Here is a 27,288-nt window from a genome sequence, read left to right as displayed (position 1 = left end):
GATCATAACTAAGGTCAAGAGCCCTTAGAGCTGGTCTGGATTGGACCTTACCTTAAGGAAAGATTCAGGGGCCCTGCCAAGTTTACCTGAGGTGCACTCTCTCTCTCCCCCTGCCTGATACTGTGCCCAGGGAAGCCCTAGGCAGAGTAGGGGCAAGGGGAACCACTAGCAAAGACTAGGACATGACTAGGACTGGGAAGAATGGCAGAAAGAATGTCATTACTAGACAAATTAGGCCATACCAGTAAAATAGTTTAATTTAATTTTAAAATAGTTATTGATGTGAAAATTTCCCAAAGCTGGGAGTAACAGTCTAGAGCCAAGGTTGGGAGCAGGGCCAGGCTTCCTAGAGCTCAGCTTGAGGCCCCTGAATCCCATCCTCCACTCCCTTCCAGAGGGAGGAAGGAAACAGCTGAGGAGAGCCCTGAGTCAGTCCTCTCCCTCATCCCCTGAGGGCCTGCTGTGCTAGGCTCCTTGAAGGCAACAGCTCGTGCAGAGGACTTGGGGGGAGAGGGAAACAGGTGAAAATAGAAATTAGAGGTTAGTAATCCCAATGACCCATGCCTCACGCGCCGGGGGGAAAAAAAACTGGTGGATATGAAAAAAGGATGGAGGATAAACACTGATGTAATAAACCCCTCAGCTCCCCCGAACAGACCAACTTGGGCTGACGGGTAGAAAGGTCATGAGCCCAGCTGCAAGTTACCTTTGAAGAGTAAATATTCCAGAAGGGAAAAACCATGAGGCAAGCTGGTATCAGTTATAGTCACTGCAGCTGAAAGGCCTGCTGTGGCCTGACCCTATCCGCACAGGGAGCAGAGTTCAAGGGCTGAGGCTGGGCAGGGACCCTGAGCTGCAAAGGTCGGGGCGCCCTGCAGCCCCAGTGCAGCAGTGGCAGGAAGCCAAGCAGGGGGGCCCTAGTTGAGCAGGTTGCCCTGCTCCTGGGCCTGGGTCAGGCTGTCCTTGCGGTGCAGATGGTGCACCCCCATCCTCTTGGGGCTGCGCTGGGGGCGGCTAGAGCTGGGGAGTGCCCAGGCCCTGCCCTCAGAGCGGGGAGTGCCAGGGCCCTCTTCTGTGTCACAGTCACTGGACAGCAGGCTCTGGCGCTCTTCCTCGGGGCTGACGGGCAGGTTCAGCTCCTCCCCTTCCTCCTCCCTGGGAAAGCCACGGTCAGCTTCTGTTGGCAGTAAAAGCCCGCTTTCACCAGGTAGGGAATAAGGTGCCTGAACCTCCTCATCTCCGTCAGCGGGGCCTAGAGCAAAGTGGCGCTGCAGCTCAGGGAGCGCGTCACGTCCGAAGGCTGTGCGCTGGGCCACAGCAGCCGGGGGCGGAGTGCGGTCCACAAACGCCCGCTGCCAACTGGCCAGCAGGTCCTCCTCAGAGCTGGCAGAGCTGGCCGGGGCGCTGGGTGTCGGGGGGGCAGGGCTGGGCTGGTGCTGGGGTGAGGCCTGGGCTGAGGCAGGGCTGCTGGGCATGGGGCTAGGGCGGGCCCGCTCTCCGCCCTCCTCCACCAGGCTCAGGGAGATGGCCTGGCGGGTGGCATACGTGCAGTTGGGCAGGGGGCTGTTGCGGGGTATCCGCACCTTATCCTCAGAGAACTCTATCACCTTGCGGCCAGAATACAGCGGGTGCGGCGGAGACGGGGTTGGGTAGGGGCTCAGCTTCTCAAAGGCTGGCAGGGGCGGCTCCTCCGCTGGGGAGCCCCCAGCAGTGCCCAGAGAGCAGCAGTCCCCATTGGGTTGGGGGGTCGGGCTGCCAGGGGCTGGAGGACCGGCCATGTCACCCCCACTCATATCCACATGCACAAAGACGTCCTCAGCCAGGGGGCAACCGGCACTGCCTGACTGGGCTGAATTGAGCAGAAGAGACTCTGGCTTCTCCAACACTCGAGCAATGACTGAGGTGGGAACCACAGCCCCCGGGGCCGGGCTGGGGGCAGTGCCCAGGCTGGCAGCCTCCTGACCACTGCGCAGATGCTTCCGAACCATGTCCTGTAGCTCACAGGGCAGCTGGGGTAAAGGAGAGAGAAGGAAAGAGAGACATGAATGATCCCAGCCTAAGACAGCTCTCTCCCTGGCAAAAAGTAACGGCTACCACGTATAAGGACCACAGTGTGCGGGACACTTGCTATCTGTTCTCACAGCATGCCAAGGTATATCCTCATTTCGCAGATAAACTGAGACTCAACAGGGGTAAAATAACTTGAAGCTTTTGATTAACACAGCCATAATTTGAACTCAGAACTCGTGCTAAGGCCCATGTGCTTTCAAACGCCTAACTCCCCTATCCCAGCAGTACCTTCTGCCCAAACCAGACACAAGCTTGATAATCAGTACTGATCAGAAGCCTTGGAAATACCTCCATTCCTTCTGCAGGCCTGAGCATGGGCCTGAGCTCTGGGATCTAGAGTTTCCTCCTGGGAGCAAGGGGCCCTCTCAGTATTCTTATGGCTCATAGCTCTGGCCACCCCCTCCTGCACAGGATCCAGAAATTGAGACCCTCTCTCTGTGTCTGTTCCAGAAATACCAATAAGGCCAGCCCCCACCCCATCCCATCCCTAGTGATGGGCCTTTGATAGGACATAGGACACTAACCAATGGCAGAGTTGACCAGTTTGAGAGGAAACAGGGAGGCAAGGGGATGACAAAGAGGGAGCTGAAGGCAGGAGAATGGAGAGAAGCGTAGGAACTGGAGTTAGAGGGGTCCTAAAATATGTGGACAGGCATTGGCAAGGAGGGCACCCTACTCACGTCAGCGAACTTGTGGTTACGGAAGTGGGACTTGTTGCACTTGAGGAGCTGCACAGCGAGGTTGCAATCCAGCCGGTACCGCTCCTGCAGACACAGACAGGGTTCAGAGCCCAGCCCTGCCCAGGGGAGCACAGGCGGGGAGGACCCAAGGCGCACGTACATTGAGCTCCTCCAGCTTGTTGATGGTGTTCTTGGCGTCCAGCAGCTTGTTGGTCAGCTCCACGATCTCCCAGTCCAGTGTCTTCCTATCCATCTCAGCCTTCTTGATCTGGGGCACAGGACTCATGGTGAACCCAGCCCGCACTCCAGCCAGCCCTTCCTCACTTCCCCCTCCTCCCAGCCCAGAGACACAGGAAGCCACAGGTGCTAGGGCAGCCAAGGCGGACAGAGTAGACAGACGATGGACAGACAGAAGGAGACCAGACACCTCCATAGTCCAGGCTGGCTGTGGGGCGGGGGCCTTTCTGAGCATGATCGATGGCCGCTGGGCCCAGGACAAAGCAGTCTAAGAGCTGCCCAGCCCTTGAGGGAGCTCAAGGGGCTCCACACACCAGGCGAGGCAGCTGGTACCTGAGAAGCAATAACTGTGCAAACCCAGAAGGTGGGAGGGAGCTGCAGGCTCAAAAGCAGCCTTCGGACCATCAGCTCCTGAACTAGATCCACATTCCCCTTCCCCCAGATGGCTTGGGCCTGCTACCGCTGCAGCTGAGAAGCTGTGAGCGTTCAGTGGTGACCTCTGAATCAGTACCTCTGCCCAAGCCAACAGCAGCCTCCCCAACCATTCCCCAAGAGGGAGGCACTGACTGCTGAACGGGCCTCACACAAGGAAAAGGAAAGGAGTGGGCAGAGGGCAGTGGCCGGCCCCCAGCAATTCCAGATCTCAGCTGAGGAGGAGGCCAGGGCAAGGGAGAAAACACACAAACTCAGACGCAACTGCAAAAATCCAGCTGTGGCTAAGAGAGGCCTGAGAGGAGAGTGCGGCAGCGACGGTGGCAGCATGAGGGGAAGACGAGGAGAGAAGAGAAACAGTGTGAGCATTAAGACAGTCCTGACTCGCACAGCACACTGCGGGTCCCCCACCACCACGGCCCACCCGCCTTCCCAAGCCCCAGGGCAGAATAGCAGTCCCCAGGCAAGTCCCAGCCCCTGGCTATGCTGTGAGTGCAGTGCCAGCCCAACTGCCCTCCTGGACAGATTACCAGCGTGTGCAGCTTGTCCTCCAGCTCCTGGTTGGTCCTCTGGGAAGCCGTGTAGCTGTTCTGCAGCCTGTAGAGGAATACAAGGAAGACCCTGGGACAAGGTCCTATTCTTCAGACCCTGCTCAGCCCCTCCCTGATATACGATCTTGGGCAAGTCATTATCCTCTCAGAACTTCAGTTGTCTCATCAGAATCAGATGAGTTCAGGCCTCTCTCAGCTCACCTCCTGTGAACAGGGAGGCGTGTGCATGTGTGTCCCGGCCCCTTGTTCCCACACCTGCGGAACTTGTCCTTAAACTTGTCCAGCTCCTCGCGGCTCTGGCCCAGCTCCAGCTCCAGACAGTCCTGTCCAATTTCCAACTCGCGCTCCAGGGCCTCAGTGCGCCTGGTGGCCGAGGCCAGGCGCCGGCGAAGTTCCTCATTCTCCTGCTGCAAAAGCCTAGGGAGTTGAGGGGTCAAAGACAGAGGGCATCAGAGGTGGAAGGGCCAGCCATGGAGTCTCAGGTTAGATTCAGGAAGGAAGGAGTAGGAGTGACATGAGGACAGGCAGCTGCAGGCAGGGGACTCCTTGAGACTCAGCCTGAGTAGGGGGCAGCATATCCCATAGGCTTGCCAGCCATGAGAACAGCTTGGCTTGAAGGGTTGGGGAGGCAGACAGGATGGGAGAGGACAGTCCAGTCCACACCCCCACCCCCTCACTGGAGAAGGAGAAGACAGAAGTGCATGGGGTACAGTTCCTAGTCTGTCTCTGGTTACAACCCAAGCCAGCCAGTCACCAAGCCTCCAGCTCCAGTTTCCCCACTGCACAATCAGGCTACTCCATTATTCATTTCTGGGAAATCCAGCCCAGTGCTTGTCCTTCCCTCCAGAGGCCTCACAGAAAGGGCTACAGGAAGGCAGCTGGCACAGGAGGGCCAGGAGCTGGGGAAGGGCTCTGGCAAGAGCAGGCCCCTCAGAGCCACCCACCTCCTTGATTCCAGGTTCTCCTGTAGCCCATGGAACAAATCTCTTTTTCTGGAAAGAATATGCACAATATCAAGCCTCCTCCCAGAGTCCCTAAAACACCCCACGTTAACCTTTATCTCTACCTAATCCAAGGAAAAGCCCAGCCTTGCCTGGAGCTAAGAGGGACAGAGTTGAGGCAGGGCAGGCTCTTGAGCAGCAGATACTCACTTCATCCTCTCTGCGTCAGTCAGGGGCTCCTGGGCACAAAAGAACAGAAGCTTGAGGCTCAGCTCTGGACCACTGGCCTCCTTCTTGCCCCCACCCCCTCCAAACAGTCCTGGAAAGGGCCATGTCTGGAGCCCAGAGACTCTCACAGCAGAAGTGGACTGCAGGGCCCTGTAGAGATGCTGGCAATCCAGTTAACACCCAGACAAGCCCAGACTACTCTCTCCCATGCCAACCGGAAGATTAAAGAACCCCTTCAAACCCTCACCCTCACCCTCACCAGCCCCAACCCCTCTTAATCCCAGAGTCAACTGCAAATGGGTCCAGTACCCATGCTGCCTCTTCCAGGGCTAAAAGAGAGGCTCCCAGCTGTTCACTGGGCTCCTCATGGGCCCTGCAAGCATGACTGAGACCTTCCAGAGAAGTGAGGAAGTCATGTGAGCTAGAGTAGGACTCTGAGCTCTGACAAAGCCCTCCAGGGCCCCCTGGGCAGACGCAGGCCCTCAGAGAGGCTTGGGAAGAACATGAATGGGGGAAGAAGAGCCTCTGGGCTCATCCTGAGTGAGAGAAGTGAAATGTCCTGCTTTTACCCTCCTGCCTAATCTTCCTCGAGACTCCATGTTAGTCATGGCCCAAGAGCCAGAGCTCAGCTAACCACAAGCAGAGCAGATATGTGCTACGGCAGGAGGGAAATGTCAAGGGGCTCACTTCACATGGAACTGTTTCAGGATGTCAATCACAGGCAGGGCAGTGAAGTGGGCAGCCAAGCCCACAGACTGGGGAGCCACTGACACTTGGATTTGATCCTGTTCTACCACATGCTGGCTATGGTTACCTTGCCGAGCCCTGGTGGCCTCATCTACAAAACCAGGTGACTGCCCAATGAGTGGCACCAAGCACAATCTGGCCTTTTTATTCACTCTTTCCTGAAATGAAAATAGGCAAGTCACGGAAGGCATTTCTGCCCTGAATCTGATCAGAGCGGGCCACGGTATGCCTGATGCTTGGCACGTGCCAGCTGTCTCTCAAGTTCTTTAAACATGTTCCACGCAGTGCAACAAGGTGGAAACACAGGAGCAAGGTGAATGAACTGTAGCCCCCGTTTCCTCCTGCAGTAAGCTTAAGGAGGGAGGAGAACAGATTTGGAGAGTGTTTTGCAGGTGCCTGAAGGAGGCTTCCTAAAAACCTAATGCAGTTCCTAGCAGGGAAAACATATTTAATCAATGTTGGGCAGACAAAGCAAAGCGGAAGGGCTGGACTTCTGGGGACAGCAAAGAACAGCTAGTCTGGCAGGAAGTAGCTGGAGAGCCACCTCCTAATGCCCCCAGAAGGGCCGCAGACTGGTCGGCCCTCCCACACCAGTGGAAGACCAGAGTCCCAGCCTCCTGCAGGTTAGGAGCCCTCAATCTGGTGGACTGCATCATGCACAAAGAACAATACTGCATGAGATCATTTCTGCTAAGCTACAGTGGCTCTCAAGTTCCCTGACACGTGGACAGCACTACAGCTGCCCCCTACGAGTCTACGTGGCCCCTACCAGCACTGCTGCAGCTGAGACCCCGAGAGTGTATCAGCAATAGCACACCCTCACCCTGACTTAGGGAACCAGACATCCCCTCAGGCAGGACAAGTCAGCCAGATCCCAGCCGCAGGGGCTGCACCTGCCAGCCAGGGCAAGGCGGGGGGCGGTGTGTGGTACTCTTGCCCACCTCCTGCTCCAGTCGGGAGCCAGGAACCTCCAACCGCAGCTCCCGGTGCTCAGGTGGCGCCTTGCGGTAGGGTTTCTTAGCAGGAGCCGCACTGGTCATTCTGGGAGGTGAGGGCTTCTCAACCTGCTGAGGGGAACAAGGAAGGAGGAGGCTCAGAGATGTGGCAAGAGGCCTCTGGACTGAGGGAAAAAGGATAGTAAAAGAGAAATGTAGGAGACACCAGGCAAGTAGACAGGCCTGGGCCGCTGCTGGGGTCATTAGAAGGGCTGGACTCTGGTGTGTTGGTGCCCACCAGTCAGGGGCATGATGGAGAGGTGCCCAGGCCCAGCGGGAACAGATTGGGGGTAAAGACAGGGCCTAGGGACTGGGTACAGGGAGCGTGGACTGGGCTTGAGAAGCGGCCCACCCCTGGCCCCTGTGGGCTCAGAAGGTGGCCTCAGAGGGAAAAGCTGCTCGCCATGCACCAGTTTCCTTGACTGAACTGGGCTGAGAATGGCACCAATTTCACAGAGTTGTTGTAGCGAGTATGTAAAGCAGTAACAACTGCAGCTGGCGCTTGGGAGATTTTCGATAAATGTTAGCTTAAAAAAAAGGTCACCAGAAAGTAAGGGTTTGAGGATGTGCACCCAACCCAGGCTCCCTGCAGAGGGGGCAGGGGCCTCCATGACTCTTTTCACCAGCCCCCACCAGTAGTGGCTGCCTGCTGCCCCCTCACCTGCCAGCCTCCCCAGGAGGGAGCCCAGTGGGGTGCAGGCCTCCACATACCGTCAGCCTGTCCGCAGCTCTGTCTGTTCCACTGTCCCGGAGTCAGCCAGTGGCTCTCCGCATCCCACAGCCCCTCCACTTCCTCCAGCCGATAGCTCCTGAAACCCGAGAAGGGAAGAAAGTGGAAGCCAGGTGTCAGCTGCCTGTCTGCCAGTGCTCCCACCCCAGGAGAGCCAGGCAGGAGAGCCGTGGAACAGGGGGTCTGAGGGGAAAGCAGTAGTGGCTGGACAGGACTGGAAGCACCGGCCCCCCTATGAAAGCTCTGTCACAGGCCCAGAGGAGACACGTGTGTGTCTGCGTCCACGTTCATCGTCTCAGCTTACCACGTGCCTGATTCTAGAATAGGTCTGGTCCTGTCCTGTTCATCTCCTCCACCTCTCAAGGTCTAGAAACAACTAAGAGATTCAGAGAACATGGGTTTGCAGAAGAGAACGCCAGGAAAAAGCCAAGTGGAGGCCCAAGAAGATGCCAGAAAAGCTCCTAGCAGTGTTTCCAGAAGGACCCCAAAAGCTGGTTCTGTGGACAATGGTGGTGAACAGACTGGGTGTTCTGCTCTGCAATGAGGGGTAGGTCCAGGAGAAAAAAATCTGAAAAGGCAGCATTTTAGAACAATGAGGGTTCTCATCAGGGTGATTTGGTCCCCTCTCATCCCCTCCCCCGACCAGATATGTGGCAAATGTCTCAAGACATTTTTGGTTGTCACAACAGGGATAGGTGCTACTGGCATCTAGAGGGTGGAGGCCAGGGATGCTGCTAAACATCCTATAAGGCACAGGACAGCCCCAGGAGAAAGAATTATTGGCACAAAATGTTGATAGTGCCCAGGCTGAGAAACCCTATGTAGAAAGCCCCGCCTGGGGAGCTGAGACACCAGGGTTCCAGGACAGCACTGCTTCTGACACACTGTGTGGTCCTGGGTCAGTCCTCTCCTTGCTGGATAAGCTTGTTTCTCACCTACACAGAGGCAGCGGGACTGAGTGACCTGTGAGGTCCCCTCCAGGTTTGTGGGGTTCCAGCCTCTGCCCTCACCTGTAATAAACTGGGTTGCAGCACGGGGGCGGCAGTCACCACAGGGACCAGTGGAGGCAGTAACCTCGGGTGGCCTTCTGGGCATAAACAATCTCGCCGCTGCCATCCACCTAACCAGAGCTGGGAGCTGAGGGAAGCCTCGCAGGCTAAAGCATGTGTTCCTACTGTCGGGACATGCCCTGGCCATGACTCCTGTTGCATTCCAACAGGGCCTCAGGCAGGAAGAATGGTGAGGGGGTGGGGAGGGAGGGAAGCAGGAGTGGCCCCCCTCCTCTGTCTGGGCAGCCTGGCCTCTGGCTTGGGGTTCTGGGGCGTGGCAGCAGGCACGAGCCGCCAACCTCTACCCCTTTGATGGTGAGGCAGAGCGTGTCCCCACAGGGCACAGGCAGCTTGCTGTGTCGGGCTAACTCCCTGCGCAGGAATCTGGGAGGGCCTGAAGGGACAGCACATTCCTGAGGTGTGGGGAAGCAAACAAGTCACCCCACAGGTTCCCTGGGGCCACCCCTCCAGAGGGCCCCAGGGTAGGAGCTCCTCTGGCCTGGGGGAGAGTGTCCAGGAAGTCCCAAGCCAGCCTGGGCACCTAGGTCCTGACACTTAGGGGGTCTGAGTGTAGGGGTGTCTATGAGTTAGAAAAGGGGGTAGAGCCAGAGACACAGGAATGAGAGATACAGGTAGCCAAGAGCTTCTACGAAACCCAGAGGACGTTCCAGAGCTGGCCTCTGCCTTCTCCCCTTCTCTATGGAGAAACCAGGTCCCCACTCCCTTCCCCACCTGCTCCCCAGTCAGCTGAGGAGCCTTTATATACCGTCTATTCTCAGCCGCTTTTCTTCCCTATTCCTGCCAATGCCACACTGTCCTCTAGGCACTGGGAACTCGTATGGGCAGTGGGTGGGCAGGGAGGACACTGACCTGCCCAGGTGTCTAGTAAGTCTACCTGTAAGGAGAGCAGCCTCCCCTGGACCCTGCTGCCCTAGCTCTAGATGTGTGACAACTAGCCCGTCACACGAGCTCAGCCTGCCTCATCTCGACCTCATGGCCCCACAGCACACATTCCCAGGGCTTTCATGACCAGATAATCTGGTTCGCTGAGGGCACAGACAGACAGTGTGGATGTGGCTGGCAGTGAGATGGGCGGTAACTGCAGACTCAGACTCTGGGACGAATGTCAGTGGCGATGGGAGTTTCTCCCTCCAGGCCAGAGACTGCTCTTTTCATATGTAGCATCATCAGTGAAAAGAGTGTCCAAGTCACAGGGAGGGAAGTGACTCCCAACTAGGGAAGCAGAAGACAATGCCCACCAGGGAGAGAGTCCACCAGGGAGCCTACAGAGGCCCCAACACAGGTCCATGAGGAAGAGTCCATGCCACTCCCTCCGTGCCCCATGTCCATAAATACCAGTGTGCGCTGGGGCCCTGGCTCCAAGTCCTGAGATGGTAAGTGCCCCAGATCCAGCCCAGAGGGGACCACAATTCTGGTACTGAACAGGGACACGATGGGCCTGGCCGGCTGCTGTCCTCGACTGGAAGCGCTGCAGGGAAGGTCAGACCCAGCAGTGAGAGCAATGCCAGGCGCACTAGAGAACACAGTGAGAAGCAGCTGGACAGCAGGTCCACAAGCCGGAGAAGAGGAAAGGTGAGAGAGAAGGCGGCAGAGCAGCTACCAGGTGCAGCCTCCACGGGCCACCTCTCCTTCACCCAAAGATTCCCAGGTTACCTTGGAGTGTTTCAGCCCAAGGAGACTCCCAACCCCACAGCGAGAGGAGGAGGCCCCCAGAGACAACTCAATGGGCCATGGGCCATGGGCCATAAAGAGCAAGCAGGAAGCCTTTGAAGCCTCTGGATGCTGAGCTGGCTCCAGGGCATCTCCAGGAAAAGAGTCTTCTAGAAGGTCTAGAAATTGACAGGGAAGAATCCCACTCCCATCCCTCACCACAAACTACCTGAGCTTCAAGGAACTGGAGGCAGCTGACTCAGGATGTGGGGCTACCAGATCACATGCTGGGTACTACAAGAACAGCTATGCTCTGGGAGAAAGGTTGGGGCCTAAGTTAAAACCCCTGACTAACCCAGTCTTTTCTGGGGCTCCTCGGGCTAGACCTGCAGGCACTGCTGACGGAGATACCCAGAGCAGCAGGAAACCCTCCCTGTCTCGTGGAGGTGAGGCGAGAAGGGAAAGCAGCTCTCCTCATGGCCCCCACCCCACCTAACCCCGCCTCCTCCTTCCTCTTCTACATAGTACTCACTCAAAATCAGTTCAGAGGAGAGACTCAATAGCACCCCCCATATCTGCTGGGGTGGAGAGAGGGGTGATAGATTTGTAATTGCCATGTTGCAATCTGCCAGTGGGTGCAGGCCGCCTGTTGCCGCCTGCCCTGTATTAAATACCTTCTCCCTGATTACAGCCCATGGGGCACGATTAGCTGCCTCTAGAGAACAAAGTCTACTTTCATTAGATGGGACTCGGCACGCACAGTGAACCTGCGCCGTGAACCCAGTGAACAGCTGAGCAGAGTGTGTATCAGAGACAGATACAAGGAGAAACGCGCACCACAAGTTGGCTGGGCAACATCCTTTAACCAAAGGACAAAAAAAATCTGCTAAGCATCTCTCCCAAACCAGGATATGTGGCTCATACCCGCTCCCCTCTGTGGAAACGGAGAGTATGCGTATGTGACCAGGAGCTTCCCCCGTGGTCAGGGATCACGCTGCTGGAGGCGGAGTAGGGTAAGGAGAAATCTCTTCCGAATCCTGACTCTCTCCACACGATTATCCTTTCTCTTACTCCCTACAAACACCCACAGGAGGCATCAGAGCTGAGGATGCCTTCTTACTTCCCTCTGCCATCCTTTCCATGGGTCTCCCAAGACCCAGGGCAAAGTCAAAAGTGCAGGAGAGGAGGGGAGGTCCCAGCATCCAGCTTTCTCCCTGCTCAGGACGCAGAGGCTACCCTCTTAACAGCCCAGCAGAGGGAGAGAGAACTAAATCCAAAATGTGTGTGACTCTTTGGCTTTTCAAACTCTGCCTTCCCCTACCAGACGTCTCCTCCAGCTCCCAAGTTGTGCACTACACCTCTTCCACCTGCCCATTCAACTGCCTGCCCAGAGAGACCACCTGCCTCCTCTGCACCCCACATCACCCACACTCTCTTTAAGAAATTATGGGGAGGGGGAGGGTATAGGCCAGTGGCAGAGCACATTCTTAGCATGCACAAGGTCCTGGGTTCAATGCCCAGTACCTCCATTAAAAAAAAAAATTATGGTCCCAACAGTTTATCTGGGTTCAGATTTCTGAACCTACTGATAATACCTGCTCCCAGTTGTTACTGAATGAAGCAAGCAAGGAAACTTCAGGGGCCAATGAACCTAATCTTCTGAATCAGGGAAGGCACACGTATCACCACAAAAATCATTAAAGCTTTTCTTCAGAATTTGCTCAAAGAAAGTAAAATGAAGTTAGCAATCACTACTACTTTTAAAATGGAAGGAAAAATGGCCCCTTTTCAGAATACTCCCACTGTGTTGTACACTGCCTTAACCCAGCAGGATACAAGTAAATAATAAAAACAAATAGGGGCCCTTCCCAAAGCCCCTAAGCAACTGCTGACCATGAATGTCTGATCACAGGGCCTGGCACCTCCCATGCGGGAAGCCCCCTCAGCTGTAAGCCCTGCGGTAGTCTCTGAACTCCGCAGGCCTGGAGGAAGCTGTGCCCCTGGGGGCAGGACACACTCCTGCCGCACAAGTCTGGCTGCTTCTCAAGACTCTAAAATCCAGGCTCTGCCTCCAGCTGAGGCCCAAGAAACACAAACCACCACTCTGCAAGGGCTAGCTCTGTAACCAGGTGACCCACCAGGGGCCCTTGGGGCTGTCCACAAGGCAGCCCCCCCCCCAACATCAGTACAGCTCCTCTCTACCTCAACTGTCAGTGAACAGCCACCAGCCAGCCAGTCCTACCAGAGCAGGCTAGGTTCAGCCTTCCCCACACAGGCCCCCAGTTTCCGGAGCAGCTGTTCCCGAGATACCTGAGCAAAGCCCTCAGCAATCCTGGGCGCGTGGCAGGCAGGCAGCCAGCAGAGAGCGGGGTGGGGCCCAGGAGGGCTCTGCTTTGGGCCGAGGACGAGGCTGGAAGATGCCAGTCTGTGCCCAGACCAGCCTCACTGCCCCTCCCCCAGCCAGGCCTGCCACCCCTCTGGGCAAGAACAACCTCACCCTCCTGGGACATGCTGCCTGCAGCCCTGATCTGGCCCCCTGCCTGCTCTAAGCGAAACAGACTGACAGGTTTTTCAAAGCCAAAATGGGTGGGAATTATTCTGCCCCAGAGTCATCCCAGGGCCTCAGAATTAGTGATGGTGACCTGTGAGAGCTCACCTGGCTCCCCACCTGAGCAAATACCTCACGTCTATCCACGTGGTCTCTCATTCAAGCAAACACTTGACAGGAATAAAAGGGCTGAAGACTATCGATGATAATGATCTAAGCAAACCAACCCCTACCCAAAGGGAGGGCCAAAACATCCCCAAGCTCATAACTAGCACTGGATCTTAGTTCCCATGCCGTCTCCTAAGGAAGGGTCAAGTGAGGGGTGGCCCTGAACCAGCCTCCACTCCAAGCCCCTTCTGCTCTCCTGGTCAGAGCCAAGCCACAGACCCTTCCAGCTTGTTAATTCCTTATTCAAGGTCCCTATACATCCACGTAGCACCTACATTGTCTCTTATTTACACACTCCCACCCCACGGTCACAGGCATCCTGGCCCAAGGCAAACAATCCACTTGGAGGATCTTCAGGTTTCAAGTTGCTCCATCCAGCCTACCCAATGCTCCACTGCCTCCCGACGCAGGAGTGTCTGTCTGCAGTGTCTGTCTACAGAGTTACCGATGCAGAACACCAGGGAGCCCCAAGCAATTGGCCTTCCTGTTATCTCCAGACCCCTCTTCTCCTTTCCAAGCCTGGGGGAAGGACGGAGTTGGGCAGAAGCTTCTCCATGGCAAGCTGTTCACCAGTCTCCCAGTCTGAGGCAAAGGCCTCCCCTAGGCTCACTGTGGAGTCCAAAGCCAGGTCCTGCCCCCTCTCATTGAGGCACCCTTCCCAGTTCTTCTCGGCTAAAGTCCACCTGAAGCTCCAGGTGGAAGCGGTGAGGGACAAACTCCACCCCCAGAGCAACAGTCGCCAATGATGAGTACCTGGTTCTGGGTTCCAGCTTTCAGTTTAAGTAGCTTCACTCTTCTGCCCTGAGAATTCCCCACAGCCAGGCCAAGGTTTTCCTCAACCTCCTCACCCCCAAGGAGAACCTGCAATTCACCCTAAATTACTATCTTAGGATGAGAATAATGGGGACACCATTCAATCTCCCCCTATTAATAAAGGGAGGAAATTATCAGTTCTAGCAGAAAATTTCCTTCCCACTCTGATTCCATCCATCTCTGAGGCATGAAATCAATAGCTGGTAACTGAGGGATGTTCTCAAACTCCATGGAGCAGAGGAGATGGCATGATGTAAGCTAAGGGGAGGAGGCAGTCAGGCTGGGGATGGAAGGGAGGACAGAGACAGGCTGGTGGTACCTCAGGGCAGGTTAGCTGGCCCAGGTCAGACTCACAGGGTTAGTGTCTTCTCCCCAACCAGCCAGCTCTCCTGGTTAGCATGGTTAGCGACAGACTCATGGCAGACGCCCTCCAGGCACTCCATACAAACAGACAGCTTGGTTTGTGAGCAGCCCAACTCCGGAGCTGCAGAGAAAGCAGAAGGAATGCCAAGCTGTAGGGTGCCCGAGGGTACACACTGCACTCTCCTGACAGGGAAGCTCCTCCCAACTTACCACGAGACCCTCAGGGGCTTTCTCCCATCTGGAAAGCATGCCCGGTGGAAGTATAGTACTCCCTCTGCCAACCAGTAAGCCCAGCCCGTGACCCCAGGTAACAAGGTCTCTGGTTGGTCAACAGAAAGAGAGGACCGCTACTGTGGGGGGCACTGCTACTGGAGGGTGGCTCCCCTGTCTCACTTGTTCCAGGAACTCTGCTGCCAGGCAGTCCCAGAGCCCTGAAAGCTGGGTTGTAAGAACAGAGTCAACCACAGCTGCAGCTGCCACCCAGCCCATGCCTGTGCTGACAGAGTTCACCCCACCACCTCCCACGGGCTCCCAGGAAAGGGGCTAGGAGAGAACTGGCCCAGGGACCAGAGGCTGCAACAAGAGCTGCATGGAAAGCACAGTACAATGGGGCAGTGTGCGCCCAGGCCCGGAGCTGGGCCAGTCAGGGGAACGGGTGACATTGCCACCTTTCAGTTTCTGAAAGGGCTAGGGACGGCACTTCCCAGGGAGCTGGCCCCAGAGGAAACCACAGAGCGAAGCTAAGGGCTATACTAGGGCCAGGCTCCCCAGACTCCGAGAGGGACTATCCCACTTCCTCAGAATGAGCAATGCCCAGGAGGACTAGCATTCCTACAGAGCCAGCCCGGGGAACAGCAGAAACCACTCTTTCCCGAAGCCTCCAGAACCACCTAGGGGAAGTGACACACCCTGGCTTAGCGATCTCATGGCAAATGCATCACAGCAGTGGAGGCCCAGAGACCCTATGGGATGCAACTGCTGGGGCAGGACAGAAAAAGTACAGCAAAGAGATCAGCAAACACAGCTTGTGCTTCATAGAGAAGGACAATGTTGGCAGGGAAAAAGCAGAAGGCTCCCCCTTTTGTCTGAAAGGCCTGTAGATGATATGACACGGGGTAGAAAGGGGAGAACACCCTGGCCCCGCCAATAGGCCTGGCCTTCTCCCACACCCAGGCCAGCGATAAGCACAGACAGAAGGTTCCTACCAGCTTCCCAGCTGCCTCCTCAAAGGGCTCCCCACTTTGCTCTGATAGCTCCAGAGGCCAAAAAGCCAAGGCCTGACCATGGAGGATAAGATGACCATTTAGCAGGGAAGATAACAACTCTTTCTGCAGGCTCTGACATCTTCCCTAGACTGGTAAGAAAGCATGGCCATGGACTGGCTACCTTCTGAATCCTCACCACACACACAAAGCAATAAGTAAATAAATAAACACCAGTGGGGTCTGGTTTGCTCTCAAAAGGTAGAGAAGCAAGTGACCTGGCTAATCCAAGGTTTCAGAAACCAGGGGGGGACTGTCTGCACTGAAATAGGGACTGAGAAATCAGGTAAGTCTACTCTCTACTCAGCCAAAGATGAAACAAGGGGAGAAACACATATGAGATGGAAGTGCTGATGCCTGAGTCACACTTACATCCATCCTGATTCCCTATCAAGGGCATTCCTGCTAGACAGTTTCATCTCAGAATAAAAAACAATCCCTCAGAGACAAGCAGGTGTCTGCTGTGGCGAGAACCTCTAGGAAAGCTGCCCCATCCTCCCCAAGGAGCCAGCCCCTGAGGAACACACCAAACAGGGAGGGAGGCTGCAACCAGGCTCCTCAAAGGCTCTAATAGGGACTATTTCCCCACCAGGTTACTTGTTAGGAGGAAGAGCAAGTTGAAGAACAGGATGTATTATTATTGAGCTCTGTTTATTTTACAGGCAGTACACGATGAGGGATGTCTGGAAGGACACAAAAATGATTAGAAGGATTCATGATAAACAGTTAACAGGAGTTCCTTATTTTGGGGAAAGAACTTAAACAGGAGCAGTGGGAGAAGAAAGGGAAGGCCATCTTACTTTTTATTTTGTATGTTTTTCTGTATGGTTGGCATTTTATATGAGGACATATACTGTTTATGATGAAAACATGCAATTCCTACAACAAAAGGACAAAACCCTCCATCTGCAAAGTGCCGTACCATTCCAGAAGTGATTTCCCTTCTATTATATTTCCTTTGATCCTTGTAGCCTAGTAAGGCCCATAGAGCAGGTAGTGACGGAGAGGACAAGTGACTTGCCCAAGATCATGGACACACTGGGACAGAACCCTACATTTCTAATTCCAGTGCAAAGCCTGGAAAGCTGTCTTCTCCAGGGAGCCATAGAAAAGCCACAACAATTCTGCTTTGCTGTAAAGATCCTCAAAGACTTCTGAGATTGAATTCTCAACTTGGCTTCATGGGAAGGTGCAAAGAGGCCACTGTTCAGTATCCAGGACGAGAAGCACAGAGTTGTAACCCACTGGCTGGCTGAGAGGAAGCACAGGGCTTTCGGGTCTAGGCTGTCTTCCCACAAGGCAGTCCCTCTCCTGAGGGAGTTCCCTGCCACAGTTTACAGGAGAGCACAGAAGCTCTTCACAAACAGGGAGGCCATGACCTTTATAGATCCCAAATGTTACCTATCAGACCACTGGCACTTATGAGATAGGCCTAACAAAGAAGAGGTCTCACTCTTCCATTCGTGATCAGTCCACGGGACTCAGTCCCTCTGAAGCTGAAAAGCACACAGCACAATCCAGTCCAGATGGCTCACCCAATCTCCTCTCAAATCTGCTTTACATACAATGCAGCTGATCGCTCCTGCCAAGATGCCATCAGTGAAGACCTGCCATACTACAGTGCGCACACACACCCACACCCCACACTAAGGGACAACGGGTAGAGCCAGGGGAAAACTCCTTCAGTCCACTTCTACCTACTGCTTTCATCCTTTTGATCATCAGTCCAGGCACTAACAAGGTTGTAGTAAGTCCTGGCTGTGAGCGTGGGGCACACCGAGATAGGACTAGTGATACAACAGAAAAGCAAGCAGGTTACAGTGGGCACTAAAAGGAGCTTAATGAATAACAGAGAGGATTCCAGCAGCCAAAGACTTTTTAGAAGATGCTAATTAAGCAAGAAAATACACCTGTGTATATTTCACCTCCTCTTTTAACTCCTTCCTGCTGGCTTAGGATGTGTGATGAGAACACAAGAAGGCTGAAAAGGGAGACTACTGAAGCCAAGCACCTGGAAGATCATTTAACCACATTAACTCAGCTCTGGAAAACAATTAGTAGTACGATTGTTAACACTATCACCTTTTGTTTATGCCGGACCTTCCTTCCAGAGAGTTCAAAAGGTTTTGCCAAATAGATCTCACCTGCTTTAGTCTAAGGACTAGGCTGGGCCACCCAGGAACCACGACTGCTCAGCCTTCAGTAAATGACCTTGCCTCTAGGAAGCTTCTAAGAAGACCCTGCCCCTAGGTGGGGAGAGACAGGTTAACGGCCACCTGCACAGCAGTGTGGTATGTGCTCTGAGAGCAAAGAGGAGAGATGCATGGCTGGGGAAGGGGTTTAAGGACTAGAAAAGAAGGCTGCCCTCCTGAGAACCCAGACAAATTTTCCTCTGACTGTAAACTCACACTGGGGCACCACGTGGCAATATACAATTAAGAGGTCTAGATTTCTGGAAACAAATTCCTTTGGTGTTTCTTGGGAACTGGTACCCTAAGAACTACCCCCCATCAACTATACTGACAACAAAAAGACAAAGAATGGACAGCAGATCTCAGCTACAATCCCCATTTCTGGGGGACACCTGAGTTAATACTGTTCTGTGGCAAAAGAAGATCATCGAAGCCCTAAGAAAAGTGGGACAAGAAGTCTGGCTTCCTCAATGCCTAGATGTGTTCCATCAGCTTCCCCCAACATTTTTCAGTCCATAAAACATGGGGGAACATGGATCTTCAGACATCCCATCCAGTCATCCACAGCCTTAGCTACATCACAAATCCAACACCTACCTGACCGCACCTGTATCCAGCAAGGTCACCACCAATCTCATACCATGTCATGATCCATCAAAGGAGTCATTACAACATAACAGATGGAGACGCACCAACAATCTTATTTTGCACATTGACGATGTACAAAATAAGATTTCACCCTTTTTATTGCTTCATCACAAGAAAGGAGATTCTCTCAATTTTATTCCCACTTCAAAAATGTTCCTGGCTACCTGGCAAAAATCAAAAGGCTTAATCTAGCTCAAATAAAACAAAGCCTCTTCTTATTTACTGAGTTTTCAAAAATGAGATTCATTCATTCAACACGTATTTACTGAGTATCCTTCATATGCCAGGTACCATGCCCCATGCTGTGAACTCATTATCTCTAATGTTCAATACTCCTGCAAAAAAGAATGTCACCTTCATTTTCTAGGGGACAAGACCAAGGATTCTACTGCTTAAGTAACCGGTCCACAGTCACACAGATTGTAAGTGGCAGAGTTGGGACTGAAACCCAGCTCCCAGATCAGACTCCATCACATTGCTCACCCCTCTTCCAACTCCCCCAAACCCCACCCTCCTTGTCTCCCCTATTCCCTCACCCCGACCCCATAATTAGGAAGGGTCCCCCCTCTACAGGGGGTGAGCTCAGCGAAAGAGACAGTGAGAAATAGAGAACTCACCACACAACATGGTAAGTGCCAGAACAGAGGTTTGAAGTGCTGTGGGGGCCATGAGGAAGAAAGAAAAGCAGGAAAGTCTTCTCACCGGAGGTGACAGAGGAACTGGGTCTCAAGGAATGAGCAGAGTTTAAGAGACAGATGAGCGTTAAGGAGAGAGCAAAGTGCACAAGCAAGAAGAAAGTAAACAGATGGCCAGAACAGGTTCAGGAGCAGAAGGAAACAGGAGCAAGGAAACACAGGACAGATGAAGTAGAGCGGCAGAAACTCAGGCCAGAGGGTTGAGTTTGGGACAGAGTGTAAAGAACCTTTTTGCATGCCGAGCTAAAGAGTGTGGACTTTATCCGAAACAAGGGAGAAGCCATGGCATTTTTACGGGAAAAGACATCATATTTTATAGGAAAATAATTTTTACAGCAGCATGTTAGGTAGATTAGAGTAGGGGGAGACTGTCCACATTTCATTCGTTCTAAACCTACCACAACATTATAAAGCATCTGCTATGTGCCCTGCGCTATCCTAAATGCTAGAAGACAACAATGACTGAGACACAGTGTCTGTTCTCAGGGCACTGATGGTCTTGGGAGAGTCAGACTAGTAAACAGGCAATTACAATACAGTAAGTGTTGAAATAGAAGTATGCACAGAAGGACACTCAAGGGTGGTGGGATCCCAAAGGAAGTGACATCTAAATTGAGATCTCAAGAGCAGTAAGGAAGGTAAAGGGAGTCTGAGATGTCTGCACTCCAGACAGAAGGACCCACATGTGCAAAGGCCCAGAAGTTGCAGAGAATGAGATAAGTTTAGAGAGCTGTTAAAGGGCTGAGTCCAGATGGAGAAGGCCCAGTTTTCCCACAGGTCCTGGGCACTCAAAATATGGTAGTGAGGAGGAGGTAAAAGGATTCAATTCAAAGATAATATGTGAATACAGGGTGTTATGAGAAGAAACTGACTTAGATAACAACAAAAAGAAAACAGTAAAGGGGGAGAATTGGCTCAAAATCCATCAGCCTTGGCCCTGCAGTTCAATCACTTGCTAAAACGTGACCTGAATCCAGAAAGTCTGAGGACTTTTACCAAAACACAAAAGTGTACTCTATGGAGATGACACGTTTCAGCATGCTGACTGCAGCACAAATCAAGATAAAGTACGTTATCCTGAGATACGTGGCTCCTATAGTGATGGAGGAGGGGAGAGACTGACAGATACCGTCTAACTCTTAAAATCACATGTGCCACAACAAACGGAAAAGTTCAACACAGGGCTGGGTCAGAATTCTCAAGGAAAGCCCTAAGTCCTGAGCCCCTGATTCCCCAAAATCTGGTCAAACACCAGGTGCATGCCTACTCTTCTGGCAAAGAGGAGTCACTTACTGAAGAAAAAGATGGGCCCTGAGGGCGTGTTAAATAGACAGGACATGACTCAGAAGGAGGGGAAGAGTGAGTCTTAAGTACAGGGCAAAGGAAAGCCAGTCAATCAATCCTTGGGCACACCTCTGCCCCAAGGCCGCACACGGCTTCCTCCCTGGCTAAAGGGAAAGAGACTTGGGCACTGCATCAGGGCCTTCCTCAACAACACAGCACACTTATTTTCCATTTTCCTCTCAAGTTGGAGGGAGAGCTCTGTTTAAAATGCCACATTTTTTTCCGCCTGTGTAGTTTGCTGCTTGTTATTTTTAAAAGATGAATCCAGACTGTCTATGAATTTAACACTATGGCTACTTCAACTGCCCATGTCAGTAATCAAAGTCAGAAGTGATCCTTATACTTCCATCTACATTACACACATACACACACTCACACACACACAAACACACACACAATCTTTAAGGCATGCTAAGAATGGATCCAAATGTCACTCTGTCCGCTCACCCAACCCAACCTGCTTTCCAGAGGGCAGTCACCAAGTTAAATCATGAAGAGAGAGGCCAGACTTGGTTAACAGGTCACAGGGGGCTGCCTCACCGGTCCTTGCACTAGTTATTACCTTTGAGAAGAAGTGAACTGAGATGAAGAACTCAGCTCCTAAAACATTTCTGAAACAATCAAAAAATTTTTACTACAATATGGGCATACATTGAACCATTGTGACAAACTAACAAGAAATACAAATTGCCAGTAAGCATATTTTAAAGTTCATACCAAATCCAAAAAAAGAAGCTCAAATGCTAAAGCCAGATTGCCTGAGTTCAAATCCCAGCTCTGCCACTTACTGGCTGGGTGACACTGAGCAAATTCCTTAACCACTATGCACCTCTATTTACTCGTCTGTAAAATGGGGATAATAACAGCATTACATCAGAGGGTTGTTGTGAAAATTAAACCAGTGAATACATGTAAGGCACTTAAAACAGTGCCACATAGAATGTGCTCAATAAGCATTATTATTATTATCACTCAACTGCAAATTAGATAATTCTACAGCCTCACAGCTTCAAGCAGGAAATCACTGGCATTTTAACATCACTTTAAATACTTAATGAGGATGGTCTCACCACATGCAAAAATCTATACTATCCAAAAGCTGTGCCTCTTCTCTCTAACATCAGGATAGCAGCCCAAACCAGTACTGGTCCTCCACAGAGAGACACCAAGTTCAATCATGAAGCAGAAATCAGTGCTGAGATCTGACTCGCATAATAATAATGTATTGAGTGTCAGGCACTGTTCTAAACACATTAATGTATTAACTTATTTAACCCTCACACAACTCTATGAGATAGGTACTCTTACCATCCTATTTGACTGATGAGAAGGCTGAGGCATAGATTGCTGTGCAATTTCTAAAGGTCACAGAGTTACAGATGGCAAAGCCCAGATTTGAACTAGGCAGTCTGGCTCTACTGTCAGTGCTCTTAACCTCTAATGTGCACTCACCACACTGTCCTTGCTGATCACAATTTCCTAGGGCACCCGCAAATTGTTCTCAGAAAGAGAAGGTTCTCAACCTTCTAGAAATGGAGTCACAGCTAAATAACATCAGTTCTTCAGATACCTGAAGGTACTGAAGCTAATCTAGTGACAGTGATTTGTATTGGTCTGCCTTTGGGGGCAGGGGGGGAGTGGGGAGCAGGAGATGGTTAGTGAGGAGTCCTAGATCAAACCAGACTTTCCAGTCCAATCATGGAGCAGATGCAGATCCTGAAAGAGGCTTCAGTAAGAAACATGCTCCCAACTCTAGTTTGGGCATAACCACAGGGCATCAAAGGAGTGAGGATCATACTCACTGCCTCTATGGCTGCAGACCTCTTCTCTTTTCTCCAACCCCAAGTCCACTATCTCTCAAGCCATGCTTAGTTTGGCTAGTGAAACTGATTTTCTTTTTTAAAATACAGTTTGTTGGGGAGAATACAAAGGAAAAGAAGAAAGCTATTAGAAAAGAAAAGGGCAAGCTCTACAATACTTTCCTTCCAACACCACACTGGTCCAGGCTGTAAAGCAGCTCTCAATATCACACAGTGATGTGAAAAACATTCGCAGAGCTTTACGCCAGTCAGCTTGACCTCTTACCACAGACTGATACAGGTTTCTTCTCCTTAATCCCAACCTGCCTTCCTTCCTCCTCTGACCCCACCTACCCAACAAATCCACACCCCTAAAGAACACTAATGAGCCCTTCTCACCAAAAGAAAAGATCAAAAGAGGTAGACATGCTGTAAGAGTGAATTCCAAAATTGGTGACAGCAGGTACCTAAATAGCAAACACCATCAGAAATTTGTTTTCCTATGACTCCCCACCATCTTTCACCCACAAATCTCACTTCAGGCAGGATACCAAACTGAAGATGTGATGGGGAGACAAGAAAATATAGTGAGCATGAAGGAAGTTGCTTGTGACGGGATGTGCTAAAATACTTTCAGCCTGATCTCTAGGCTCTTGCCCACGTTCGCTTTTACAAGTGAAAGCACACAAGGCTCAATTCTACACCCAACTCTCAAAATCTGCGTGAGATCTAAGTAGAACACTAACTAAGGGAGCACAGGCAAAGGGCAGCCTCTACAGAAGAGTGCCTTTTTCAGATTAAATGATTTTCAGCCTCACTCGGAGCCCATGCATCCTGCTCCCAGGGAGCATGCCAGCCTGTAACCGGAGGCCACCTTACCCGCTCTGGGGTTGAGCTGGGGCAAGTCGCTACCTCTTCTTTCCAAGTAGGCACTGTGATTTCTTCCAGTCCCTGGGGCCCCTGAGTCTTCAGCCGAAATTGGGGCAGATGCTGCTATAAGAACCGTGGAAAGGCTGATCTAAGTCTGGAAGAGGGTCATTTGACTGGTTTTAGTTCCCTCCTTACCGAAACTGCCTAGCATGCTTCAGGTCTCTTTTCCCCTCTTTCCGACTATACTCCTCTACGGAAAAGACCCCCTTTCCTCTCCCACCCGCCTGCTGCCGTCGGGCCTCGGCCCCACGCTCCAGGCTTTTGACTCTCGGTTTATAAGTTCCGCTTCAATTCGTGACTCTACTTCTCCCGGGCTGCACACCTACTTCTGGCTCCCCCGCCTCGAACTCCCTCCCCCAGGACTACCAATGGAATCTAGGCCCCCTCCCTTCCATCCCTATCTCCTTTTTTTCTCTCCGCCTCCAACCTTTCACCATTCCATTTCCTCTTCTCAACCCCAGAGGTAGTCCCAGCTCCTCCCCAGCTCCATGCTGGTGTCCCCACGGTCTCCCCCAACTCTAGACTCCCTGCCCGGCTATTCCAATCCCACAACAAACTTTTGCCGCTGCCCACTGCCTTCAGACCGCCATCTTGCCGCGGGGCAGGCCGGGTAGTGGCCACAGCCGCGGGAATCCCCACGCACTGGGCGCGGCGCGTCATCGTGGGCGTGGTTATGGGGGCGTGGCCCCGAGCTGGGGAACTGGGGCGCTGGACCGTGGGGAAAGCCTGGGGTCTTCTAAGAGCAGGATTTGGAGGTCTGGCCGCAGGAGAAGGAAGGGTCAGGAGTAGGGCGATAGCAGGAAAGCGGGGGAAAGATTCTAGTACTCAAAAAACAAACAAACAAAAAAGAATGGGGGTCGGGAGGAGAAACAGCACAAAAATATAGTGAAAAGAGTTGTAGCACTGGTTCCCCAGGGATCACCCAAAGGATGAAAGGCAGCTTTTCATCTTGCCACACGGAGATCGGCAAGACCCAGTCTCTTTGACCTTGACCAGCCTCATTTTCCACCTCTCCCAGGGACTTCAGTATTTCCAGTTATCTTGTTTTCAGGCCATCAGGCCTTAAAATGTTCAAACCCTCTCCTCCCCTTACATTATGAATTCCTACTCCTCCTTCAGCCCTCTACACAAATTGCCACCTCCTCCAGGAAGCCTTCCCCAATTTTCCAGGTTGGATTTTGTGCTCCTTTTGCTAAGTATCTCTAGCCACTTACACATAACTTCACTGTAGCTATCCCGTGCTATAATTATTTACATGCTCTGTCCCTTACTAAGCTGCTGCCCCTTCAGGGCAAAAACTATGTCTGATTGCATCTTCATATTCCCTAGCAGGTGCCTGGCACACAAGAAATACTTAACAAATAAATAGCATAGCATCCTCCAACACAATAGAAATGCTTCTGCCTCAGGGCTTTTATGTTTGCTATTCCCTGTGCCTGGAATGTGCTTCCTCCAGATATTTCCTCTCATTTGTGTCTCTGTTCAAAGCCTTCCCTGGCAGTCTATCTAAAACAACATCCAACATCCTCAATCACTCTCCCTTATCCTGTTTTAAAATTTTCTTTCATAGCAATTTTCATTATCTGACATATTTTTCTTTGTTTATTGACTATCTCCCACTAGAGTGCAAGCTCCAGAACTGGGACTTTTTCTGATTTGTTACTGTATCCTCAGTATCTAAAACAATGCCTGGCTTAGTGGGTACTCAATAGATGTTTATTGAATGAATAAATGACATGGAGATGAGTGATAGAGGGATTCTAGAATATAGTGATGGGGAGAAGGGGGTGAAAATACTGTACAACAGGGGAATGCACAAATGGAAGATATAGGTGCCCAAAGCCATATCAGGAATGGGAGGAAAGACTCAGCAAGGGAGGGAGGGAATAGGATGAGAGCCAGGTGGAATTCTGGAGCTGGGTCCTCAGGGAGCGGAGCTCTCCTGGGAAAGCCACAGCTCAGGTAGAGGAAATGGGATGGGCTGGAGCCTGAGGAGATTACTCAGATCTAAAGACAATATCCACCCCAAGCCCAGGCCTCTTTTGGCCAGATGGTTCCGGAGAAGCCTTAGCATCTGTTCCTCTGTAAATTATCCAGTGCTCCCTCCTGCCTGTCTTCTCTGGTGACAGCCGGAACAATTGTCCAGGAATTCCATCTGCTCCCCGGTCCTGCTCCCCTCCAAAGCTCATCAACATTGCAGAGTGGAGAGGTGTCCCATTTCCCAGGGCCTGTGGTTGGGGGCTGGGTCTGTCCCTTGATGGAGCTGGCCTCAAGCACTCACTCCTCTAACAACACAAACAAATAAAGCCTCAGCAGAGAATCCCAGGCCCCTGGAATTTAGTTCTCATCCTGTCCATGCTTTTCAATCTGATAGAACTTTTTATTAGTAGTAATTTAATAAAATTACACTAAATGAATCAATTACATTGATTCTTACAGAACTTTTCAAATAAGAGTTCCCATTCATTATACATTTCCACACAGTTCCCTTTAAATTGCTCACACAATACTTTCAAAATGTGACATTTGTCATGATATAAGACCACAAGCTCAGATTTTTTGTTTTAATGACTTTTACTGTTTACTGAAGGAAGAAATAAAAAAGAAAAATCCTCTCTCCACCTTTCCTGAAATTGTTTTGGGAGGAGGAAGGGAGGCTCATGAACTGCACAGTAAACATAGGGTATATAAATCTGAGAAGCAATTCAAGGTTATATTTTGTAAAAAAGGAAGGTACCAATAAACATAATATACCTTTGAAAAGAAAGGGAGTCCCAGTCTTCCAGCGTTTTTAACTTTTAGGTTATGTAAGGTAAAGTTCTTTTTCCTCTGAGGAGGCTGGTTGACCTCATCACTCCCTTCTCTGTGGATGCACAAATGCACGTGTGTGCCTACTGTTCCTCTGGCCACAGTTACATGATTGTTCACCATCGCTATAAGAGAACTATGAGAAAGGTGGTAAAGATTTAAGATCTCTTCTAGGCTTTCAGGGTTTTACGAAATAGGTGCATTTGTGGAAGAGTCAGGCTTACTACATTTTGATGGCAGTTTCCATATGATTGTGCCTTGGTGTCCACAGGGCTATGGGGGCTGTAGAGCCCACCTGCACAAACATGGTCAAGTATTTTCCAGAGCACAATCCACCCAGATCCAAGACAGTTCTTTCTTCTGATTTCATTCATGTAGATCCAGTCTCCCAGCTGGAATGAGTGTGTTTGTGTGGAGTCCAGGCTTGGCAGAGAGAAGAGAATAGAAGTGGGTCTTGGGATAAGACAGCAAGTTGAGCTCCAGGTATTGGAGGGAATTGCTGGGGAAGAAAGTTGAAACCATCCTGGGTTCAGCTCCATAATCCTTTGAACTGTTCATTGTGTCAGGTTAAAGGGCCCTAGCCCATGTGCAGCTGTTTCAGTTGCAATTGACATTATCTACTAATAGTTTTTTGTTCATTTTCTTGCTTTTCCATTTTATTTTATTTTATTGCTAAGTGCTTTATTTTTTAATTTTTATAAAGCTTTTTAAAGGTTACACTCCATTTACAGTCATTACAAATATCTACTAATAGTTTGAAGCCAGGAGGCTGCCTGTCTCTCTCATTTGACCTGACTGGACATGCTGAACCCTATTTGCATGGTTGTTTTGACAATGCTTTCAAAACCTCAAGAGGTGATAACTTCGTCTGCTTCCCTAGATTTAATTTCTACATATTTCCTAATTCTTCTGTCCGTTAATAGAAGTCCACAGCTGCCACCCTGGTGGGTAAGCTTTTATTATGTATAAATGTTTTTTTCCTAACTCTAGATTTTGAATTTGATGGGTGTCTAAGATGTGTAATTTTAAAGACCTTGAAACCTCGTGGAATCTTGCATTCCTTAATATTCTTAGAGCCACTTAACTCTTAAAAGAGACAATGAAGGCAGGAACTCAAATAAATATTTCTGTACCCAAATATGCAATAATGCTACTCATGGCAGCGTTATTACAACAGCCAAAAAGTGGAAGCAACCCAAGTGTAAAGGACAAATGGATAAACAAAATGTGGTATATACATATAAAGGAAAAAGGAAATTCTGGCACATGCTACAACATGGATGCACCTTGAAGACATGATGCTACGTGCAATAAGCCAGGGACAAAAGGACAAATGCTGTATGATCCTGCTTACATGAGGCACCTAGAGTAGTCAAATGCTTAGAGA

General features: G+C 51.3%; 1 protein-coding gene across 22 annotated transcripts; it reads right to left on the bottom strand.

Moving 5' to 3' along the window:
• Positions 1–231: 231 nt before the first annotated feature.
• TJAP1 (tight junction associated protein 1) lies at positions 232–23,751 on the bottom strand. 22 transcript variants are annotated; one of them, XM_074348786.1, is made up of 13 exons: positions 23,651–23,751; positions 23,043–23,187; positions 14,215–14,344; positions 13,801–13,908; positions 7,593–7,690; positions 6,828–6,953; positions 5,122–5,150; positions 4,915–4,962; positions 4,172–4,387; positions 3,950–4,016; positions 2,911–3,018; positions 2,751–2,834; positions 232–2,009 (listed from the first exon to the last, which is right to left on the bottom strand). In XM_074348786.1, the coding sequence occupies exons 6-13, from the start codon at positions 6,924–6,926 to the stop codon at positions 918–920; spliced, it is 1,743 nt and encodes a 580-aa protein (XP_074204887.1). In that variant the 5' UTR covers positions 6,927–6,953; positions 7,593–7,690; positions 13,801–13,908; positions 14,215–14,344; positions 23,043–23,187; positions 23,651–23,751; the 3' UTR covers positions 232–917. The 22 variants fall into 22 exon arrangements, with proteins under 22 accessions (XP_074204887.1, XP_074204891.1, XP_074204885.1 ...); XM_074348790.1 differs by having other exon boundaries at positions 6,828–6,950; XM_074348784.1 differs by lacking the exon at positions 13,801–13,908 and having other exon boundaries at positions 14,180–14,344.
• Between the last annotated feature and the right edge of the window lie 3,537 nt (positions 23,752–27,288).

This window comes from Camelus bactrianus, chromosome 20 (assembly GCF_048773025.1).
Source record: "Camelus bactrianus isolate YW-2024 breed Bactrian camel chromosome 20, ASM4877302v1, whole genome shotgun sequence".
NCBI lineage: Eukaryota > Metazoa > Chordata > Mammalia > Artiodactyla > Camelidae > Camelus > Camelus bactrianus.
Note: the sequence above shows the minus strand (reverse complement) of the source record. Positions and strands in the feature narration are given on the sequence as shown.

What these genes read in the sequence shown, in the direction of transcription:
- TJAP1 (XM_074348784.1), bottom strand. Translation starts at nt 6,926, where the DNA reads ATGACCAGTGCGGCTCCTGCTAAGAAACCCTACCGCAAGGCGCCACCT. An exon ending in ACAAGCTGGAGGAGCTCAAT is followed by an intron (nt 2,835 to 2,910) that starts GTACGTGCGCCT and finishes CTGTGTCTGCAG; the next exon opens with GAGCGGTACCGGCTGGATTG. An exon ending in GTAACCACAAGTTCGCTGAC is followed by an intron (nt 2,010 to 2,750) that starts GTGAGTAGGGTG and finishes CCTTTACCCCAG; the next exon opens with CTGCCCTGTGAGCTACAGGA.